Source organism: Plectropomus leopardus, chromosome 10, assembly GCF_008729295.1.
Source record: "Plectropomus leopardus isolate mb chromosome 10, YSFRI_Pleo_2.0, whole genome shotgun sequence".
In the NCBI taxonomy this organism is placed as follows: Eukaryota; Metazoa; Chordata; class Actinopteri; order Perciformes; family Serranidae; genus Plectropomus; species Plectropomus leopardus.
In genome coordinates this window covers 15,779,284-15,799,981 of record NC_056472.1, presented here as the reverse complement: position 1 = coordinate 15,799,981, position 20,698 = coordinate 15,779,284, and the positions used below count along the sequence as shown (strand labels likewise).

The window sequence follows — 20,698 nt, the reverse complement described above, 5'->3', positions numbered from 1 at the left end:
ATCTGAAAGCAGCACAAGAAAATGATGTAACTCCTGGTTTCAAAACGTTAATATAGACTAAGCGACCAGTTCGTCATTCGGCCACAGATGAGATAAACTCAAAAAAATCGAGAGGGTGGATAAAACTGAGCTCTGTTAGACAAACAAACATTTGTAAATGTGTCAGAAAACCGTGGTCACCATCTCCACTGAAAAATGAATGTGAACGGCCTCTGCCATTTCTGAAAATGTCAGCACACACGTCATGACTTGTGAATTCTGAGCGTCAGACATTTTCAACTTACGAGGCTGTCTCTTCTCGTGAACACGGTAAACACGACCCCAACTGAGGGCGGCATCATGTTGTTTCATCTAAATTTTTAGAGCCAGTCCAGAGATTCAAACCAGCTGTCAACAGACCAGCGTCTCTGACCTCTGACCATCAATGCCCCAGCACAAACCGCAGCACTTCAATCTTAATTTTGTCTGCTTTAACTTGCGTCAGTCTGCTCTGCCCTCCCGCTCTTATCAGATCTATGTGTGTAATGTCCCAGACATTACATTCAAACGCCCAGCAACAGATCAGCTGTATCAGTCTCAGTGACCAGTTGTTTCCATCCTGTTTTAACTGTTTTACCCTCACAGGCCAGAGGATCAGATGAGCTCAAGTGGCTAAATGTGTTAATTTTAAAGTATTTTAAACTGTGTAATTTGACACAGTTGTTTCAGTATTTTTACACAAATGAACTGTCTACGTTGGTTTGGTCTTGGCTGAATTTGTACTGCTACCACTATTAACTGCAACTCTTTATCCATTTGACTATGCAGCTATTATAACCAGTAATTCATCACTTTTAGCAAACTCTACCAACTGCTCCTTGTAGCTTACTTCATCTGTTTATTACCGCTATTTCAACCATTCAACCATTATTGTTAGCAAACTATTTTAACTGTATGCTGTTAGCTGAATTTCAGTTGTGTCTTTTAAGCTGTTTACCCATTACTTTTATTCAACTATACCGACTGCTCATTTGTTTCAGCACCTTACGCACTATTTTAAAACCAAGTTGTTCAGCAGTTTTTCCGTTAAATTTAGCTTCCACTTCTCTGATCACTTGCTGACTTCACTCTCATTGATGTATAAAGAGACCTCGATGCAGTGTTGCTGGCGGGACCCTGTTCACTCCTATGAAAGTTGCTCAGTGGCACATAAAGCCAAAAAAACGCTCAACTGCCACATATAAAATTACCCAGATGATCGGCAGTGCTTATGCACTCAGAGACCATAGAGCAGGCACACGAGAGACTTAAGGACACACTACCTCCGGTTTAGTTTTGTGCTTCACGAACTTGAGCGGGAATAAAATGAATTCAATTGTATGGCTCATCTAGACTTAGCAAGTGTAATCAGGCCGAATGGATCAAATCTTGCAAGTGAAACGAGTTATTTCACAGGGGGTTGTAACGCTCAGAATAAAATATTCACTGATATACAGCTGACTCTTTCTCCATGTAAGTCGACTGGAAGAAGTCTTTATAGGCCAAGTGATGGTGTAATTACACTGTTTGGCCGCCACGAAAACTGGCCTAAAAGCCTAGCGCACTGGGGAACCTTGAGTACAACACATGGTGTCCAGGCATCATGACTCAATGTGGATAAATGTTTTTAGTCAGAGGTGAAGAAGAAGAATTACTTTAATAATCCTCTGGGGGATTAATTTTCATTGTACTAAAGTTAATTCGCAATCTTTTCACGTACCCCTTGAAAAACTTCCCAACTAAGGTAACACCGTTTGAAGACAACATCAAGAATGCAGGTCTGAACCATTACACACACAAGATGTGCTGCATGACACATTTGTGCACTTAATATTATCAAATTAAGAAGGAGAAATGTAATTCAATAACTGTGTTTGTCATAGTTGAAGTAGTTTACGTGTCCGTATGTGCCGCTATGTGCGCCCTTGCAGTTCTCTTTTTGCTCCCGTCACTTCAGCTCTGTGCATGCTGCTCTAGCTGGTTTATTATGATGTAAAATCTTAACTCCAGTCAGTGCAAATTGAATTATTCAGCTATTTGTTGTTATTCTGGCAGAGTCTATTGGTTAATTTGTTTATCACAGAGATCGGTCTCCCAGCACTGCCCCCATAGTTCTCTCCAAAAAGACTTAATTCTGGCAAAGCCTGAGAGCTGGCTGGTACTTTGCTCCATGGAGCCCCTCCTCTTACTCCCTTATGCTCCTTTCCAAGCAGCCAAGGAAACGGATGACACGAGAGCATATTTATCATGTAGCAAAGACACTTCTGATATCTCCTGTTAGCTCCTGCCAGGCTGCAATTAGCAAACTGATCCCTACTATTATTCTCTCCACTGCCTTTAGGTATGTTTTTCTCCCGTTCCCTCACAGAGAGGTCAAAGTACACTGTCAGCCACAGAACAGCACCACAAGGGATTGGTTTCAGTGTCTTACTTAATGACACATCAGCTGGGCAGAGGTTTCTCCTGCCTGGGCGTTTCACATAAACAACTGTCTCCTTTCTCACAAAGTCACGCTGTTGACCGCTAAGTTCCCAAGTTGTCTGCTCCAGAAGCCATGTGTGCAATTTTTCCTCAACTGTAGGGATATCCTGGACAAGAGATAGAGGGTCAAGGGGGGGAGGAAAAGCTGCAGCAGTGGAACAGGATAGCATGTTAGCGAGGGCGCTCACCTTTCTTGTGACTGCTGGGTCTAGATAACTCCTCAGCTTTTGGAGGTACGTGTGAGGCGGGTTTTTCACTTGGAACCGCTCCTGTCAGAAAAAAGGAAAACAAGAGTGAGATGAGCAAAAGGAAGGAAAACACGATGAGACACAGAGAGAGGAAGATGAAATATTTGAAACATTTGTAGCAACAAGTGTTTCCCAAAGAATTAGAGTGATGAAAGACAACAGCAAACTTTCATTTGTTTCTTTTCAGTCTAAGTACAGGTGTGTCCCTTTTTAACATTCTGTGTCCCCTCTCTAAATTTGGAGGTTTTTGCAAGTCCGTGAAGGCAGCACAAACAGAACTCCCCGGGAGTTCTTCTTTTCCTCAGCAGCATTTTGAAACTTGCAGGATGGATAATTGATCTGTCGATCGATTCAGAGCTGATCAGATCAGATCGGTGGATGAGAGGAGCAGCTGCTGTGAGGGACTGCAAACCTTTAGATCCAGCAGAATGTACAGTTTCACTTTCAGTGTGCCTCAGGTTCTACTGCTCCATCTGTGCCCAGAGTACACTCTGTTCTTCGAGAGTGTGGCGCAATGAATAACCGAAACAGTATATATATTTCAACGGTGATTTCTAATAAAATGTCCAAAAATAGAAAATCTATCCGTGGTGGCATTTTTTTTAATCATAGTGGGCCACCACAAACTAATTAATGTGTGGGAAACCCTGCATATTATATTAAATATTTTTCCTTAATTTCAGTCAGGTCTGTTGTGTTTTTATATATATATATTTTTTAATCGATACATTTAACGAAAAAAAGAAAAATCACAACTTGACAAGTCTGAACACATTGCCAGCAAACAGTTAGCTGTTGTAAAGCCATCAGATTGAAACTGAACAGGTTTTGAGCAAATTACAGTCATTATGAGTCATTCTCCAATTGGTGGGAACCCTAGATTATGTTCCACTTTAAGAGGAGGAAAGAAAATAACAATAATTCCTCCACTCAGAACTTGCCACAGTGGACATGACATGACAGGAGATCAGCTTTACTTTGCTTCTCAGAAAACTTCCTTCTGGGCACATTACGACAACAGGGATAGTCCTCATACTTCCATTCTTTAATCAGCAAAATATTCAAATCTTAACAGCATTTTCAGCATCAATAGATTTGTTTAGCTCACTGACGAATGGGAGAGCAGGACAGTGATTAACTCATCGTACTTGACTCTTATGATCTTTCAGCCTACATGAGATCATTAACGATTTTTCTGTTTTTCTAGGGATTGGGCCCAAACCAATGTGGCTGTGTGCGTACATGTCTTAACTTCACAGCCAGGAACAGGTTTAGGTCAAATCTCATCACGATTGTGCTCTAAATATAAATACAAGAGATTAGTGTTGGATTTGGATCAGTCTGTTGAGCGGGAAACAGTATTTGGATCAGGCTGAGCGCCACACCACACCACAGCAGCATGAATGGTTCTGTTTAGTGATTTACCACACTGCACTGCACCAGACAGTGTGAAACTGGAGAGCATCTCATTGAGGAAATGTATTGTTCATATGATGAGGGCAAAATCACTCAACACATATCCTGACTTCACCTTAAGACTCCTTTCTTTATATAAATCGTCCATCTGTGATTTTAAATGCATAATAGAGCATATAAGTACAGTGGGAAGTATATACATCAACATATACATCAACATAGTTAGAGTTAGTGCTCCATTTTCCGAGTCGATGCATATTTTTTACATATTCAGTGTTACGGTTAAAATAACACCACAGTGTTATGTACTGAAAGTGGGCCCCTAGTGTGTAACTAAGGCCCCTTTTCCACCTGATATTAACATGCATTCTGAGTGATCAGATTACAGACAGCAGTACAGATGTGGATACTCCAGATGTGTCCTTAATGCACCTTAAGATTCAATTGTTCAAGTAACATTTGGAGGTGCTTTGGGTCCACTTTGGCCATATTGTGTCAGCAGTGTGTATGCTAATGTGTCCTGGCCCACTCGAGCTACAACGAATAATCAATTGAAAGAATGTCTTTCACCAACAATTTTGATAATTAAATAATTTTTTTAGTTATTTTTCAAGAGAAGATGTCAAAGGTATTGCTTCTTCTTTTTTTAAACATTTTTTAGAATTTAGGATAAGTCCATTTATTGTGTAAGTAATTGGCAGATAAGTTGATAATGAAAATAATTACAAGTTGCAGCACTACATGCCAAATTGACAAAAGGCCTACTCACCTACTAGATAGGTGGCAGGACGTACAGAACGTACTACTGCAGAAAAAGGCACAACAATAATAAAAACAGAAGAAGAAGCCATGACAAAAGGCAAAATTGATACTTGTGGATGGAGTACACTAGGGCTGGGTATTGTCAAGAACCTCACTATTCAATTCAATTCTTCTAATTCTTTGGGTCACGATATGATTTGATTAGATTTGATTCGATTTCGATTCAATTCGATGTTGATCCAGATGCTTTGATATCAATTCAGTTATGTGTGTTGATGCCAGAAATACACAAATAATTCATTTAGAATACCTTCTGATGTGTTCAATAAAGTGTGCATTATCTGTATTGATTTAGAACAAACTGACACCAAAACTTATTTCACTATTACATTATTATTTAACAAACAACGAATAAAACATTTAAAGTACAGAAAAGTGCATATTTTTGCCCGAGCTGAACTTCACAAAAGTACTAATCGTGTATGCAGGATTTGTTTACCTGCATTGGTGTGATCCACAGCTTTAGCGTTAGCAACAGGCTGCAAAACCTCTGCGTGTTGTCGGCTCAAATGGTTACGTATGTTTGTCATATTGTTGCAGTGTTTTAACACTGACTCACGAGCCTCACACACGACGTAACTACTATCGACTTTGTGTATCCAAACGTCGGCTTTTAATGTTGTCTGCGCTGATTTTAACACACCGCTAGCCCGCGCCACTGTCGCCATTTTTACGAATAAACAACAGATGTTGTTTGGGGTCAAGCGGGGCCTCTGAACAGCGTCAGTCACACTCCGGCGGCACTCACACTGCCCCCACAGGAGCGGGGCGTCATTACAACGGAAATAATCGCTTTCAGGATTTTATAAATCGATATTGAATTGGCAAAAAACATATTGCAATGCACTGATGAATCGATTGTTTTACCCAGCCCTTGAGTACACACAAAATACACATGTGTGTGTGGCGGTGATGTTGAGGCAGTTGAGGCTGTTTGTCAGTGAATAAATGCTACAACTCTTCCAAACCCGAGACAAGTTCCTGTGTCTTGCTTTCTTTCTGCTGACGGGGGGAGTTAGCCCCCAATTTAGCAAGCCAAATTAACTACAGTCATGTGCAAGATGTCTTACACGGTCACTGCTGCACCACAAAGCTTTTATTGTTTTTCAGGTTCAATTATATCTGAGGTTAACAGACATCCAGTTTTAAAAAGAAAAAATAAAGAAAGAAGTAGAGTTCATGTTGCATGATGTCCTCAAAGCCAGTGAGTAATCATAAATAATCTTTAAATAACTGTGATTTCAATGTAATCGTGGTTATTATTTTTGCCACAATTGAGCAGCCCTACGTCTTTTTTGGGACAGACGCTAGGGTAAAACATGACGTGCTTCCAAACTGCTTTCTTTTCACCTGCCAATGGGAAGTTCACTATCCTGGTCAGATCCAACCCCACATCATTTAGGCACCAAAACCATCCAGTGGGAGATTCAACTGCAGCAACAAGGACCCGATCCCTAAATGCCTTGCCACTGAAGAACAGCCAGTTCTGATTACAGGATCGCACAAGTTAGAAGTGCCATAACTGGTAACCGCGACTTGAATCTAAGCAGGGGTGCTTGAAAGTTTCACCTCAGCAGCACCTGTGTGTAATTTGGTGGAAAAAATAATTTTACTTTTGACAATCCAAATTACACACCCATGACTCCACCTGATCATCCAGAAATTGCTATTACACAGCCATCCACCTTCAACCTGACATGGCTACCTCTACAAGAGATTTTCCTTCATTTTCTAGAAGGTCTTGTGTCATTTTGAGACAATGCTAAGAGGGGTTTATGGATTTTCCAAATGAGACAAAAGTGAATTTATTTCTCTGTGGCCTTTGCTATATACAAAGCATGCAATTCCACACAAAAGCACCACAAAACACAGCTTAAAAATAAAAACTCCACTTTGACACAAAACACATCAATAAAAAAAGTAGCACTTTCTACATTGCTATTGAAATAGATTGCATTTTGTCAAAGGTGTTTACATCACCGTGCTGCTCTCTGTTTACACATCCTCATATCAGATCAAATCTCTGGGCTACGTTGCTGTATTAACAGTGACATTACATGTATCACTGCCAAAATATGTCTGTCTCACAAAAACAGGAAAAAGGACAGCGGCGTCAGGAAAGAGAGCTGGCTAAACCCTACTAGAGCAAGAATTATCTGCAAGCCTGCAAAATAATAAATGTGTTGACAAGCACTGTATACATCCTGTTTCATGCAAAGAAATGTGAGGAATGGATGGCAGTAAATACATGTTGAAGAGACTATATCATAGAGAACACGTGCAATTTTCAGAGCACATATGAGCAGGTTCTGACATGCTATATGGACATTATCGAGTTTGTCTGACAGAGCTGGTTTGGATTAAATGTGAGAGGTGAGGTGCACTTCCCCCCCTGCACCTAAGAAGTTGATCAGCTAACCAGCATTCATTTACCATTAGCTACTGTATGTACAGACATTTTTAGGGTGCTTTCAAGGTCAAATAAAAACCTATGAACTTCTGTGGAAAATGCGTTTTTGGTTGGAAGAAGCCATAGGATGACTGCAAACTAATTCTGGGAAGTCTCAGGATTTTGACAGTGACAAGTTCATCACATCCCTTTCTTTGTACTCTGGAGTTTTTAACCTTGTGTCCGCATCAGGAGCATCCTCTATATTTCATAAATCCCCATAATTGCCCGGAAAAATGTTTAATATTTCAACCTCCGGCTGCGTTTGCGGGGTCTGTTTTTTCAGAGGGGATGTACCTGTCATCTCTGCTTCTCTGCCTCCCTCCATCATCGTTGCCATGGTTACATAAAGAGATTCACGGTAGCTATGACACAGAAAATACTTCACTCCCAGCGCTGCCTGTACCATCATGGTTATAGGCTTGTTAGGGAAACAGCAGAGGACTAAAGACATTAGAGGACTAGTTTGGCAATTTTCTTAGATGACTCAATGTTACAACAATTGGGGAAAATCAAATGTCTTACACTATAAACATCAACTTCTTGACACTTTATCTTGAAGAAAATAGATCATAATGCTAAGTACTTAAAGAAGTATTTCACTGCGGGAAAGATGGCTTTTTAATAAAACTAGGCTGTCTAGGAGGCAACATGGCACCCACTTCCTTACAGCTTAAAGTGCACCTAAACACAGCAGAAAAACACTTTAGGCAAGAAATAGGCAGTAATCTTGATTCATATTTAAACAGCACTACCAAGTTTTACCAATTGATTAGATGTCTGTAGTTTGAGAGAGAGAGATGTGGATCTGTCTCTTCGTCCATGTCTATACTCTTTGTGAGCGCTGTAGAAGCATGGGTGGAGGGCAACATGAAAATGCAGAAGTACAACCACTAGTTCAAGCAACAGCCTTATAGTCCGCGAAACTCCACTGAATGACGTGTTTTGCATCTGTTTGCATCATCCCGCGAGTTTCGCCATGGGCAGAAGGGATATCTAGACACTGGTTAGATGGAGGGGAGTTTAGCACAGTTCAATTACGCATACTAACCACAATGTTTTTACGCAAAGCTGGCTAAAAATCAGTTAAGTGTCCCTTTAAGCAACATCACACCTACAGTAGATACTGAACGTTTTAAATTTGGATTACACTGCTCCGCATGTTTCAGGAGGTAGAAAGCAACAAGAACCAAGATGCTCTGCATGAAAATCACTGGCCAATGTTTTATTGACAGTAAAAGGGAAAGCATCTATTTTCACTTCAGGTCTGACAGAGGAACATAAGAGTCCACTCCAAACTAAAAGAGGATCTCTGACTGCTGGTCAGCAGCCTGGTGGGCTCTCTTTGGCACCGCTCCCTTCAGGGTCACTGGCTGTCAATACAGTTGGAGTGGGTGGTGGTCTTGATCTTGTCTCGGTTTTTCTTCTCTGCTCAGAGAGGCAGAAAAACTCTCTGGCACAGAGGTTTGCGGGCTGAGTGGAGCCCTCAGACCACAGCTCAGTGCACAACGTGCACCCTCTGTTATTTCCTACACGCAGCACTGACGCCAATAACCGACTGAGTTCTTTAACTGGATAACTGATGCTTGCACCCTGCTGTGCCACTTAACCCTCTTGACCAGGGAAGCCAGGGCAGTGTGTGTAGGATAAAGGCAGGGCAATGGAGCATGGGTGCTGTGGTTACGACACGCAGTCGGACAGAGTTCTTGAGTATTACACATTCACTGGAATGATGAGACTTTCTATACAGGATCAGTGTGAATGCAATCATTTCTAAGTCTTACAACTGCGCACCTAAGATTAATGAATTCGATATTTTTTCTCCTGAGTCTGGAAATTGTGCAGCTATGGTGCATTTGGGGTGACTTGGACAGCACTACATGACACCACATCATACAGACGATTGACCGATTGCCCACCTGATCACAGATGAGTTCCCATTTCTTCTCGTTGTCGTACTGCCGCAACAGTCGCGCTTTGTCTGGAGGAAGATTCATCGAGTTCTGAAAGAGAGAATAAGGTCAGAGTTAATTGGATGTGGATAATGAAACAGCAATCAGTCACATTAGCTGAAAAACTGACATCCCAGATTAACTAAAAACAATGAAGCTCACACACACACAGGAGGGAGAGGTATGCAAGATAATTGTCTTTCAATATAAGAGAGATGCCTGTTTCTTTACACTTTGTTACCTGGAGTAAAGAGAGCTGATCTTTCACATTTTTTCTGTAGCAATATACAACATTAACACTTACAATATCCACAAATCGGATTCAAGAGGACATCATTTAGAGACTGAGAACCAGTCAATGGCACTATGAGCTTGGGTGGCACAATTAATTGAAATATTATCGAAATCACAATATGGCCAAGTGTAATACCCTCACCGCAGAAGCTGCAATATTTTGGTAAATGTAAAATGGGCCACATCATACCATTAAAATAAAGAATTGTGGTGCTACAGAGATGCCCATGCCTACAAATCCAACTCCAGACATGAGGGAACACACTTGTTTGGTATACAACTACGTTTTTGTTTGTTTTTTTCTTTGCTTATTGTTTAGCCCTATTTAGAGTCTAGACTGATGCAGATCTATTTGGCCATTATCTTTCCAGTCAACAGTGTAATGAGGCAATGGCAAAAGAGTTATGTTAACTAAAGAGCTTTTGTTATTTGTGGATTTTGTGCTTCCTTGTCTCTTTATCTCCTCTGACCTCCTGTGACCCAGAAATAAATAAATTCCTAAAATGCGTCCCGAGAAGAGAGGAGGCTTGCCAGAGGAGCCAGTGAGGATGCACAGCTATATTCTTTGCAGAAGTCTTCCAGATTCTCCAATCTATAAAAGAGACGTGACACACAGCTGCCAATGCAGCTGCGCCACACTTCATATTTAATTGATGTTACTTTAAAATGACGACGGTGAAGCACGGATGTATGCCTGTTGCCTCAACTTCTCTCTGTGATTGTCTCTTCCTTCCCTACTTCGCTCACATCTAATGCTGCCTTGACAGTCTCTTCCCACTAAAATAGCTAACCAACAGAGGCTGGTAGCAAGTTGAGGGGACCAAATCCAAAATGAAAACAACAACATATGATGCCTTTATCTCGTGTTTCTAAAGTTATGTGTTTCTGCAGACAAGTGGGATGTTGTTAATATGTCATATTTCTTAAAAGGAGTTTGGCTTAATATTTTCCACCAGGAGCAGGGAAATCATCTCAAAAAGAATCAAGTTTCAGTCTTGCAAATATTCACAAACACTGCAATCATCTGCTGCTGGTTTATTGGAGGTTCCCAGCAACAGCCGCAAAAATAAATTGGGGATGCAGCCTTTGTCAATTATGCCCCAAAGCTATGGAGCACAATAGAAACCAGCTCACTAATTATCTTTAAAAGAAAGCTAAAAATGCATCTGTTCACCCAAGCCTTTAACTAGCATGCCTTTCTAAAACTATTTTTTTACACTTAAGCCATAAAACATGAGGAAGTGAAGCAAGGAATTGAGGATGTACAAAGTGAGAAATAAGAAAATAAATAAAAGTCTAAAATTTGGTGGGATTGTACTTCTAGAGAAAGGTCACAAGGTCAGTAAAAATAACATGTTTCTTCTTTTTGAGTTACAGGAAGTTAATCAAGTGTTCACGTGTTCTATCCTCATCCTACGCTCCGGTAATCAAAAATACAGTTTACTTATTTCTCTCTCTTCAGAGTTCTTGTATTTTCTTTCCCGACAGTCCAGGATTGAAGCCCTGATACAACCACCCCAGCTCCGCCTGATTAAAACATCTTACCGAATGTTTTTTGTTTCCTACAGTTACCAAATATATGGCAGACAGAAAAGCCACTAATGAGACAATCCCAAAATATCTGCAGAGGAGTCTTACAACAAGCTGGGAGAAGGAGTTCTCTCCTTAATGAGAGTCAGGTTGCGACACAGAGGCAGAGAGGAGAAACAACTAAGCTCTGCTGTCTGAGGCAACGCTTTGAATCTGACAACCGGGCGACCGAGCCTGACCCCGCCACACTAAACTGCATTACATGTAACCAGCAGTCACTTGCAATCCAAAGACAGAGCACTGAGAGTGAACAAGAGCAAGTAAGAGAAAGTGAAAAAACAAGTGCGTTTGAAGTAAAGGAGGGCACTCCTCGTGTTTGCTGACGCTGTACTTTCAAACTTTTTTCTCTAAATAACATATTTGTCTTTTGTGATGTTCAGGGTGATTTCATGAGAAGTGTCTGTTGCTGAGGACAAATCTAATCTGACCCATGTGTCTGAAAATAATAATCATCCAAAAACTGTTACACAACTCTGATTCTTCGTCCCGTGTGATTCACCACGCCTTCATCTGAATTAGAAAAAGCTTGAAACAATTAACCAGCACTTAAATCGTACCACCTACAGTATGTAGAGCACGGAACACGCAAAATACGTCGGCAAAAAACAAAAAAACAAATAACGTGTGACCCAGATGGAGATCAGTTACAAACACTTCTTACAGATTTAAATAATCCAGAGAGAGAGGAGACAAAAATGCATTGAAGACATGTAGTGTAGGTGTGTCCTCCTCTAACAACAGCCTTCATTTTACACGCGTTGCAGTGAGAATTTTCCACAGCTAAGGATAAAAAAAATGGGGGAAAATGTGGCCATCCCATCGCGCACCACTCAGCTTGGGGTTCTTTTCCTCTCTGCATTTGACGGGCCGGATCATCTATCAGTGTGTGTTCAGTCTCCACTCTGGATTTTCCAGCGGAGCTCGCAGGGGGAGCGAGAGGAAGATGGATGAGGAATATCCTGGGATCCAGCCTATTTCCATGAGCGAGTAATACCAGGGCAGAGTCCGACACTGATCGAGTGGTCTGATCCCAAACTTGCTTTGGACTTTAAAATTTTTATATTATACATTATAATATGGCTAGACTATTGATCTCTAAAACCATCCCATTTTAATTTTAGAAGAGTGTGTTTGTGAAGGAAAATCAATGCAGAGAGAGCTGTTCAGAAAGATAGGGCTTGCACATATCTTTGTATCTTGCTAAATGCTAATGAGAGGAAGATAAATGTAAAGACAAACAACAACAGATGTATACAAATAATTAAACCGATAGTAACAGAACAAGGGGAGCCTATGGATGAACATGTTTGTGTGCTCACTGATAATGTCAGGGCTCATTATATTATGTTTTGTCCATCCACAGTTCAATGTGTTTGCTTTTCTAAAAAGACTTCCTGCACAGGTGTGCCAAAAAAACGGCAAAGTGCATAGAAATCCCAACATATGAGCACAACTTGCTTTCAATGTTTATTAACGTCTTTATATGCATCAAATCCACCTGAAGCACAACAGTTGTGTTTTATTTGGTGCAAACGCAGGGTGCAGCCCGTCAGACCTCCTCTATGAGAGCAAGCAGGAAATTACATTAGTATTCAGCCGATGCTGCCAGCCAGCTGATTGCCGCTGTGCTGACTACAGGGAATTGGGATTCTGGGAGGCTCTATTGACTCAGTCTGGCTGCTAACATGACTAGAGTTAGTCCCCACTTTCCTCCCCTAAACAAATTAAAATATAATTTGACACCTGAGGAGACAGTCACATTAAATGACAGGGAGCCACTAACAGTCTATTACACAGGAAAGTAATAACATGGATTTTGTGGATAAAAAAGCTCAAATTAAAGGAGGGTAAATCATTACAGTATTTGTGTTGTTATGTTTGGATATTAGAGAACTGTTGGCCTGGAGACAAACGGGTTTGTGGTGATGATGTAGATGCTGGATATAGGTGCTCTGCTCCTCAGACTGGACGAGTGGTTTTCCTGTGTCGCTGCAGGAGCAACGAGTGGTGGGCACACTGAGCTGTGGGCTTCCTGCCTGGTGAGGCTCCAACTAAAGCAAAGAATCACTTCTACCAGCCTTCAGTTCATCCCAATGCTAATGAGCTGTGACAGGCTCTCAGCTCGCTGGGGTCAGGTTACCCTATGCTGACAGACACACTATTTCTGCAAGTGTGTGTGCGCATCTGTGGTATTAATGTGGTGATGTTAAGGAGGGTGTGGCGACTTTTGACCAACACCTAATGACAGACCACCCTGATGAATGCGCACACACACACCTACATTTCACTCATTATGAGGATTATGACAGATTTGACCCACAGACAAACTGAGCAAAGGCCAAAATTATCTGGTTCTGCCACAGTAATTTGGGATGAACTGATCCAACGCTCCATCTGAAACAAGCCAGAAACACTGGATTTGATATCTGGGAAAATGAATTATAATCATGTAAACTAGTGAGAAATGAAAATGTTAACACATGTATAGCTACACTTTGTGTAACCTGCTATTATGACACGCTAAACACAGCAGCTGCCTGCCATCATCATTCAGCTGTATGGAGATTTTATTCCCTGAAAGCAAAACGGCAGAATGCCAAGTATGTATCTTTTGGAGGACAGGAATCTGTTTCAATAACTCAAATGTGGGAAAAAAAAGCACCATGCAAAGAAATATGATGAAGGTAGACAAACACCAAGAAGAAAAGTGTGCCAGGCAGCAACAAACATCTTTAAAAATCATGACAAAGTGAAAAAATAACTCTCTTCTAATAGCGACATAAAGATGACAACAGGGGAAAATCATGGAATTTACTGCGCTGCATGACCAACCCCTTTTTTTGATTGTGGGGTTTCAGTGCATCTCCAGCCTCACTTCACGCTGCCAAATTTATCATTTGATATCTCATCTCTACAGCAGCTGTCCCACATCTGTACTGCTGGCGAGGGAAACTTTTAGAAACATTTGCAGCTAGAGCTGTGAGTGAGTTTTAGCTCAAACATGAATCTGGTATCAGACTCTAAACACCTCCAGGTTACAGTGGTGGGACTCGACCAATGCATGGCAAACAGAACACAACAGCCTCAGCCTCCTGAAGGTAACGTAGGGTCGCATGCAGAAATGCCAAAAACTGCAGTTTTGTAAATGGCCACTTGAAGCTGGCTCCAGAAGTGAGTCAATTCCCATAGAGCACCATGTTGAAATGCCCAGCTTCATAGTGAAAAAGCCTGGTACAGGCTGTCCTATAATAAAAAATACTTTTTTAAAAAGCCTGGTACAAACAATAGTTTTGGCCTCTACAGCTAATTTCAACATTCGTGACAACTGTACAAGGGGTACATTTTTTTTTAAAGCTCATCCCTTTACACTTTATTAAGGCTCAAAGCTATGCATGTTTGCTTCAGTCTCATAGTCTCCCCCCCCCCCCGCCGCCCCAAGGTTTAGCAGGTTGACAGCGTCCTGGGTTAGAACGTTTTCCTCCTACATGAGGGTGCAATGGAAACACCTGCGATCACCTCTCACCACACTTTGGTTCAGCAAATGTCACACAGGATTCAGTCAAAAATATGTAAACACTACAATCGCTAACTCAACTTGAACAGCTTTTTCTGATATCAGTAAAAGTCAATGTTTAACTCACATCAGGCCACAAGGCTCAGAAATACGGACAGAACTTATTAGTGTCCGTGTATCCTCTCATTAAGCAGCTTGAGTCATAAAAAGAGTAAAAATAGGCAGCTGGCTCGAATCTCTCCAACCACGCACCACCTTCCAGGAGGTCTGCGGAGGCATGGCCTTCACAGCACAGCTGGCTACAAAAGCAAACACACAGCCACATGAAGGGCCTGCTTTAGTTGCTATTACTGTGAAAAGAGGAGGACGGTTAAAAAAAAAACAAGAAGCTATCCATATAAATGGTGGTTGAATAGATTATTCTACAAGTATATGTTCAAACAGACGTAGGCTGAACTCTGTGACCTGGAGAATGAATGCAGTCACACTTTTACATTGATGCTCCCTCGGCCCGTTTTTTCTGAGTGTGCTGTTGCCGTACCAGTCAGTTCAGAACATGCTTTCAAACATGTCTCATAACTGTTGCAAACTAAGTGCACACATTTTTTTATTAGCTTCAAGGCCTCACTGAAGCTAAGTGGACACACAAGTTTACTTTTACACTGATGATGATGTGGTTCAAATGCTGCTTGTCTGGATGAAAGAGCTGAAACGATTAGTCGATTAGTTAATTAGCTGACCAAAATCCAAATAAATTGGCAACTATTTTCATCAGTGAATAATCATTTAAGTTGTTGGGGTTTTTTTAGCAAAAAAGTCAACATTTGTTGCTCATGTTGCTAAAAATCAGAAATTAGAACTTGATGCTTTTCTTTTTCATACATGACAATAAAGTGGATAGCTTTGGATTTTAAGACTGCTGGTTGGATACAACAAACCATTTCAAGATGTCATCTTGGTCTCTGTGAAATTACAAGACATTTCACTACTTTTTGATATTTCATTGAAAAAAAAACAACTAATCGAGAAAACAGTGGGCAGATAAATTGATAACCAAACTAACAGAAATTTGAAGCCCAACCGGATCATTAGATTTCTTATCCCGTTTATCTTCTTGCAGATAGTGTGTTCACTTATTTTAAGAAAATTCATCAGCAACCAACATGTGAATGTGAATATTCATGTGAAGAATTATAGCAAATAATGTGTATATGCTAAAATTCTTCACATGAAATAAAACTGTGGTACAAAAGATAAAGCGAACTGTTACAGTGCAGTTCACTTCCACATCCTGGCTTTCACATCACCACTTGACTCTGAGGGAAGCTGTGTGTAAGTGCTCTGGAACATAAAAGCAATGTTGATTTGAGTGCACTCAACAAAAGAGTTAAATACAATAGAGTTTTTTGGGGGAGTGGTAGCAGTAAATGTGATGTGGACAAAAACAAGCAAAGCAAAGTGAAAAAATGACGGGAAAAGGGATCAGGTTTTTAAGTCAGTCTGTTCCTGATTCATGCCTCATTAGAAAGCCTTCTAGTTTCAACACACAATCTAAAAGCCAAGCTACCATGGCAAGAAAACTGCTTAATAAAAGGTGAGTTGAAGTGATTGAAAGCAAGTCCATGCTTCACTGTGTTAACTTCCTCTTAGTATTATGAAAATTAACAGCAGACAGAAACAGACAAAAGAGTGCAGTGCAGTGCCTCTCAGCCACCCAGCCTCCTCTCAGATATCTTTCAGAGTAGGGATTCATTTGTCCTTGGGGACTTGGGTTGCAATAAGTTTGAGACACACCCACGCGCTCCTCTTTCTTCCAGCTCTACCTTTTTTCCTGCTAATGCACCAAAACCACAGAGAAACTCCTCTCTTTCAGACCGAGCAGCATTTGATCCAAATCATCACAAGAGTTTTCTCCGTTGTTATAAGCAATATGACACGAAGCGAAATCAAACTGATGACTTTAACAGATCTTGCTTTTGTAAACACCCAGTTTGCATCATTCAAAGCAATGTTCCAACCTCACATTTAATAATGTTCTTTCAAGCCTATCGCTGTCTTTTTAAACAAGCATTACAGATACCGCGCTGCATGCCACAACAAGAAAACCTATGATTGCATCAGTTATTGAAGACTAGTCACAGCAAACATTTTTAAATTGCTCAATACTCCGAAATGACTGAATGCTGTACTGTTCTCTCTCTCTCTCATCACAAGCAGGAGTGTTTCATGTTTTAGGGCATTTACACAGTTATAATGAGGTTAGAGCTGCAGGCTATTCTGAGTTGTAAGATACCTCCACAGGTGTGCCGATACGTGACAGGCTGTACAACTGCATTACATTCAAGTTTTTGCTCTTCTCGTTTACCCTGCAGGGACGTGACGCCCTGCAGCTCAGACAAATCAAAATCAAAATCATTTTCACGGCGAGCAATAACTGCCTACATAAGGGAGAAAGGAGTAGGATGGCCCTGAGGCATGTGCTATCCAAACTGAGCTGTCCTCCCCTCATTAGCGCAGCGTGGATCCGTAATCCTTGGAGTTCTTTGAGGGCACAGGTGTCCCCTGTCTGTCCTCAGATTAGGTCTGTAATCCCCTGGACCCCCTGCTCCGGCTCAGCAGCCCCCTCCATCGGGACAGTAGTGTTTATGTTTGTGAAGCTGTTCACAGGAATGCCTCTCGACCAAATGGGGAGTTCAAATGTTTGAGCCTGGCCTCTTATTTTCCCTCTTTATGAGCACATTCCAAAGAAATTCCATTCATTCACCTCAGCGTGAGGACGGTGTAATTTTACTGTACTTCTGCCAACCAATATTGAATCTACTTTTAAAAAAGTAATTCGGACTTGTTAATATATAGGCTACAAGAAACTACATAGATAATTATCGTACTTTCTCTATAGGAGTAGCCCAAAACTACTCACTTTGAGACTTAACACAAAAATGTGTCCAACAAGATGGCTCTTGCAACTGAAAGAAAGACAATAGGAGTGTGTGTGTGTGTGTGTGTTGTGTGTGTGTGTGTGTGTGTGTGTGTGTTGCAATATTTTGTGTGGCGATATTGTATTAATTAATACAAAGATGTCAAAACATTGATTTTTTTTATCATATGAATTATTAACATTGCAAATTCAAATTATGCTTTTGGTGACTGACTAGACTGACAAAATGAATTACTTTTTCAGTCCATTACTTTGCTGCATTTAAAATGATTGAAGTGAGATGACCAGGCTGGAAACTGTATATTATTAGATAAAACAGATATTACAAAGTTTACCTTTGAGGACATAACTTGCAATATATATATAAGGCAATAAATTAAAATATATGCTATTGCAGTAGAATACTGCAAAAAGTTAAAAATCACTATACCATTGTATCATGAATGAGGTATTGTGATAATATTTTATTGTGGGGCCTCTGGTGATTCCAACATCACGTAGAAAAACATAGCAAAGCTCTGGGATCGTCGCAGTTACCTTCATAATCCAGCCGGGGTAATGCAGTCGACTCCCAGGAGTTGACGGTCTGGGAGACTGCATGGCTGGCGGGTGGATTTATGAAGTAGAGGATGAAGATGTTGGAAGGTAGAACTACAAATGACTGATTTTTTTTTCTTTTTGCCAAGGGTTTGCAAGCTAGTGATTGTCAGGACTGTGCCTCTTCCACCCCAAAACGTGCAGCTGCAGGCTAACAGTAAGCTACACTGTGTTGTTTTTGAAGTTTTGATGTAGTTTTATTTTTCTTTGGACTTGCTCAGGTGGGCAGAGATGGAGAGAAAGAAAAGGGAGAATTGCAACCAAGTCTGGTAAGGGTCTGGAAAACTGTTTATTCTGGCACTGAGTTGGCTAAAATGTGACATGTCATTAAGCACACGTAAACACAGCGGACAATAATCGAGGTCAGCATAATGATCGAAGTCACGTCCATATATTTTACCAAAACAAGCTCTCCATGACACTCACTGAATGTGCATTCAGTGAGTCTCACCACAGACATGCAACATCATACTGACTTATGATTAATGACACAGTGAAATCAACAGTGATACACACTGAATACAGCAGCTGCAAGTGGGAGGAATTAAATCTAACTTCCTCTGTCTATCTCGGAGGGAAAACATTTAAAAAAACATTTACTTGGCTGTGTTGTGGGCAAACGTACGGTACAACGCAAAAAGGCTGGTGCAATATTTACATTGTGGGTAAAATGATTCTGGCTTGATACAGAATGGCTTTCCTGCTGGACGTTATCCAAATACCGGAAACATTATGGAGATGGTTTGGAGCAGCAGGAAGTTGTCCAAACAAAACAAGTGATACATGAACACAGATGAGTTCCAGCCAGGCCAGATGTTGTAAGGTTGCGAAAGTGTCTGGACTGAGGTGGAGTCCATGTTCTTGTTCAAGTGAACAAAGAATATGAAAAAGTTGTTTATCTACAAGATAAACAATAGCTCACAGGAGTTTAAACGCAGCAGGCTGTCAAATGAAATCATTGGTTTACTCAAAATTTGTTACATAAGGTTTGAAGAAAACAACTTCAGATAAAGTTTTGTTACTTCTACTTTAATCAACTTTATTTCAGTGGGTGGCGGTGGGATGAACAGGGAATTTATGAGTGCACAAAAAAGGAAGCTGACCAATTTAATGATGCTGCTAAGTATAATCCTTTATAGCTTTTAATCTTCTATTAACGAAAACATCCCATGACATCAACCACCACACACTCGTCTGTAAAGTGATGTAGCAATAAGTATATACAATTGTGTACAATTGTATACAATGGTCCTATGACCAAAACATACGCAATTTTCATGTTCTAAATAATTTGTCACCTTTTCGATATGCAAAAAAATATTGCTTTTGCATCTGAAATCATTATTCCAGCATGTGAGCATCTTCTCTTCTGTACTAGCACATAACACATGACAACTATATATATGAGATGTGAAACTGGAATTGTTTCTGTGGTGCAATACGTCTCCGCCTCCTGCTGCATTGAGGCCACAACCAAGCAACTGCACTTTTAATTCAACATTAAACAAACATTTTTTCTATAGTCTTTCTGTTACAACAATAGTAAAAAATAAGTGCAGACAACTACAAACTAGAACAAACTCAGCAAAACATCTCACAAAGATGGGAAATATGGTTGGGCAACTGGACAAATATATTGGCAAATATATTGCTGTACACTGACGGTTATTTTTGGATGATTTTTGGCATTTTATTTTGCTAATTTAAAGCGGCGTACCAGTACATTCATCTGGATCTATAAATTGATTCAGTGATCAATGATATTACTGATGAAAAGTGTAAAAATAATAATACGTACTGTCATCTTTAAGATGCACCTTTGATTTGAAAACCTATGATGTCTGTTACCATTTCTATCCAAGCACACCTCCGTCCTAAACATTCAACAGTACTAGCTTGTACCAGGCAGTCAATGGTAAGCAGTCAAGAAAAAGACAATTAGGAAATTAGGATATTTATTCATATCAATTGCAGGCCCCTGAATTGAATTGAATTGAATTGAATTGAATTGAATTGAATTGAATTGAATTGAATTGAATTGAATTGAATTGAATTGAATTGAATTGAATTGAATTGGAATAGTACCATGGTAGACTTTGAGATTTCAGCAAATATTGTATTGCTGTTCAAAGAATTGATATCAAACTGTATCATGATAAAACTTGTGATTTACACCACTACTGATTAAATAGTCTGCCTCTGAAGAAAAAGCAAGAGCTGCTGTTTATCAGACAGCTGCAAAGGTAACTGCAGGCAGAGACAGACAGCCGGGAAAAACAGTGTTTAGAGCAGGCACATTTTAAGGGTTTATTTCAACCAAACCAGAGATGGTGATTGTTGAAAACAATGGAAAGACTAACCAAAATTGTTCTGAGTTTT

General features: G+C 40.4%; 1 protein-coding gene across 6 annotated transcripts in view; it reads right to left on the bottom strand.

Moving 5' to 3' along the window:
• The window catches only part of fmnl2a (formin-like 2a), a 69,708-nt gene that overhangs the window by 36,495 nt on the left and 12,515 nt on the right, over positions 1-20,698 (bottom strand). For all 6 annotated transcript variants that reach the window (XM_042494225.1, XM_042494224.1, XM_042494222.1 and 3 more), the window contains exons 2-3: positions 9,354-9,437; positions 2,688-2,768 (exon numbers count right to left, since the gene is read on the bottom strand). In XM_042494225.1, the coding sequence (XP_042350159.1) occupies positions 2,688-2,768; positions 9,354-9,437 (165 nt within the window). The remainder of the gene's footprint in view (positions 1-2,687; positions 2,769-9,353; positions 9,438-20,698) is intronic.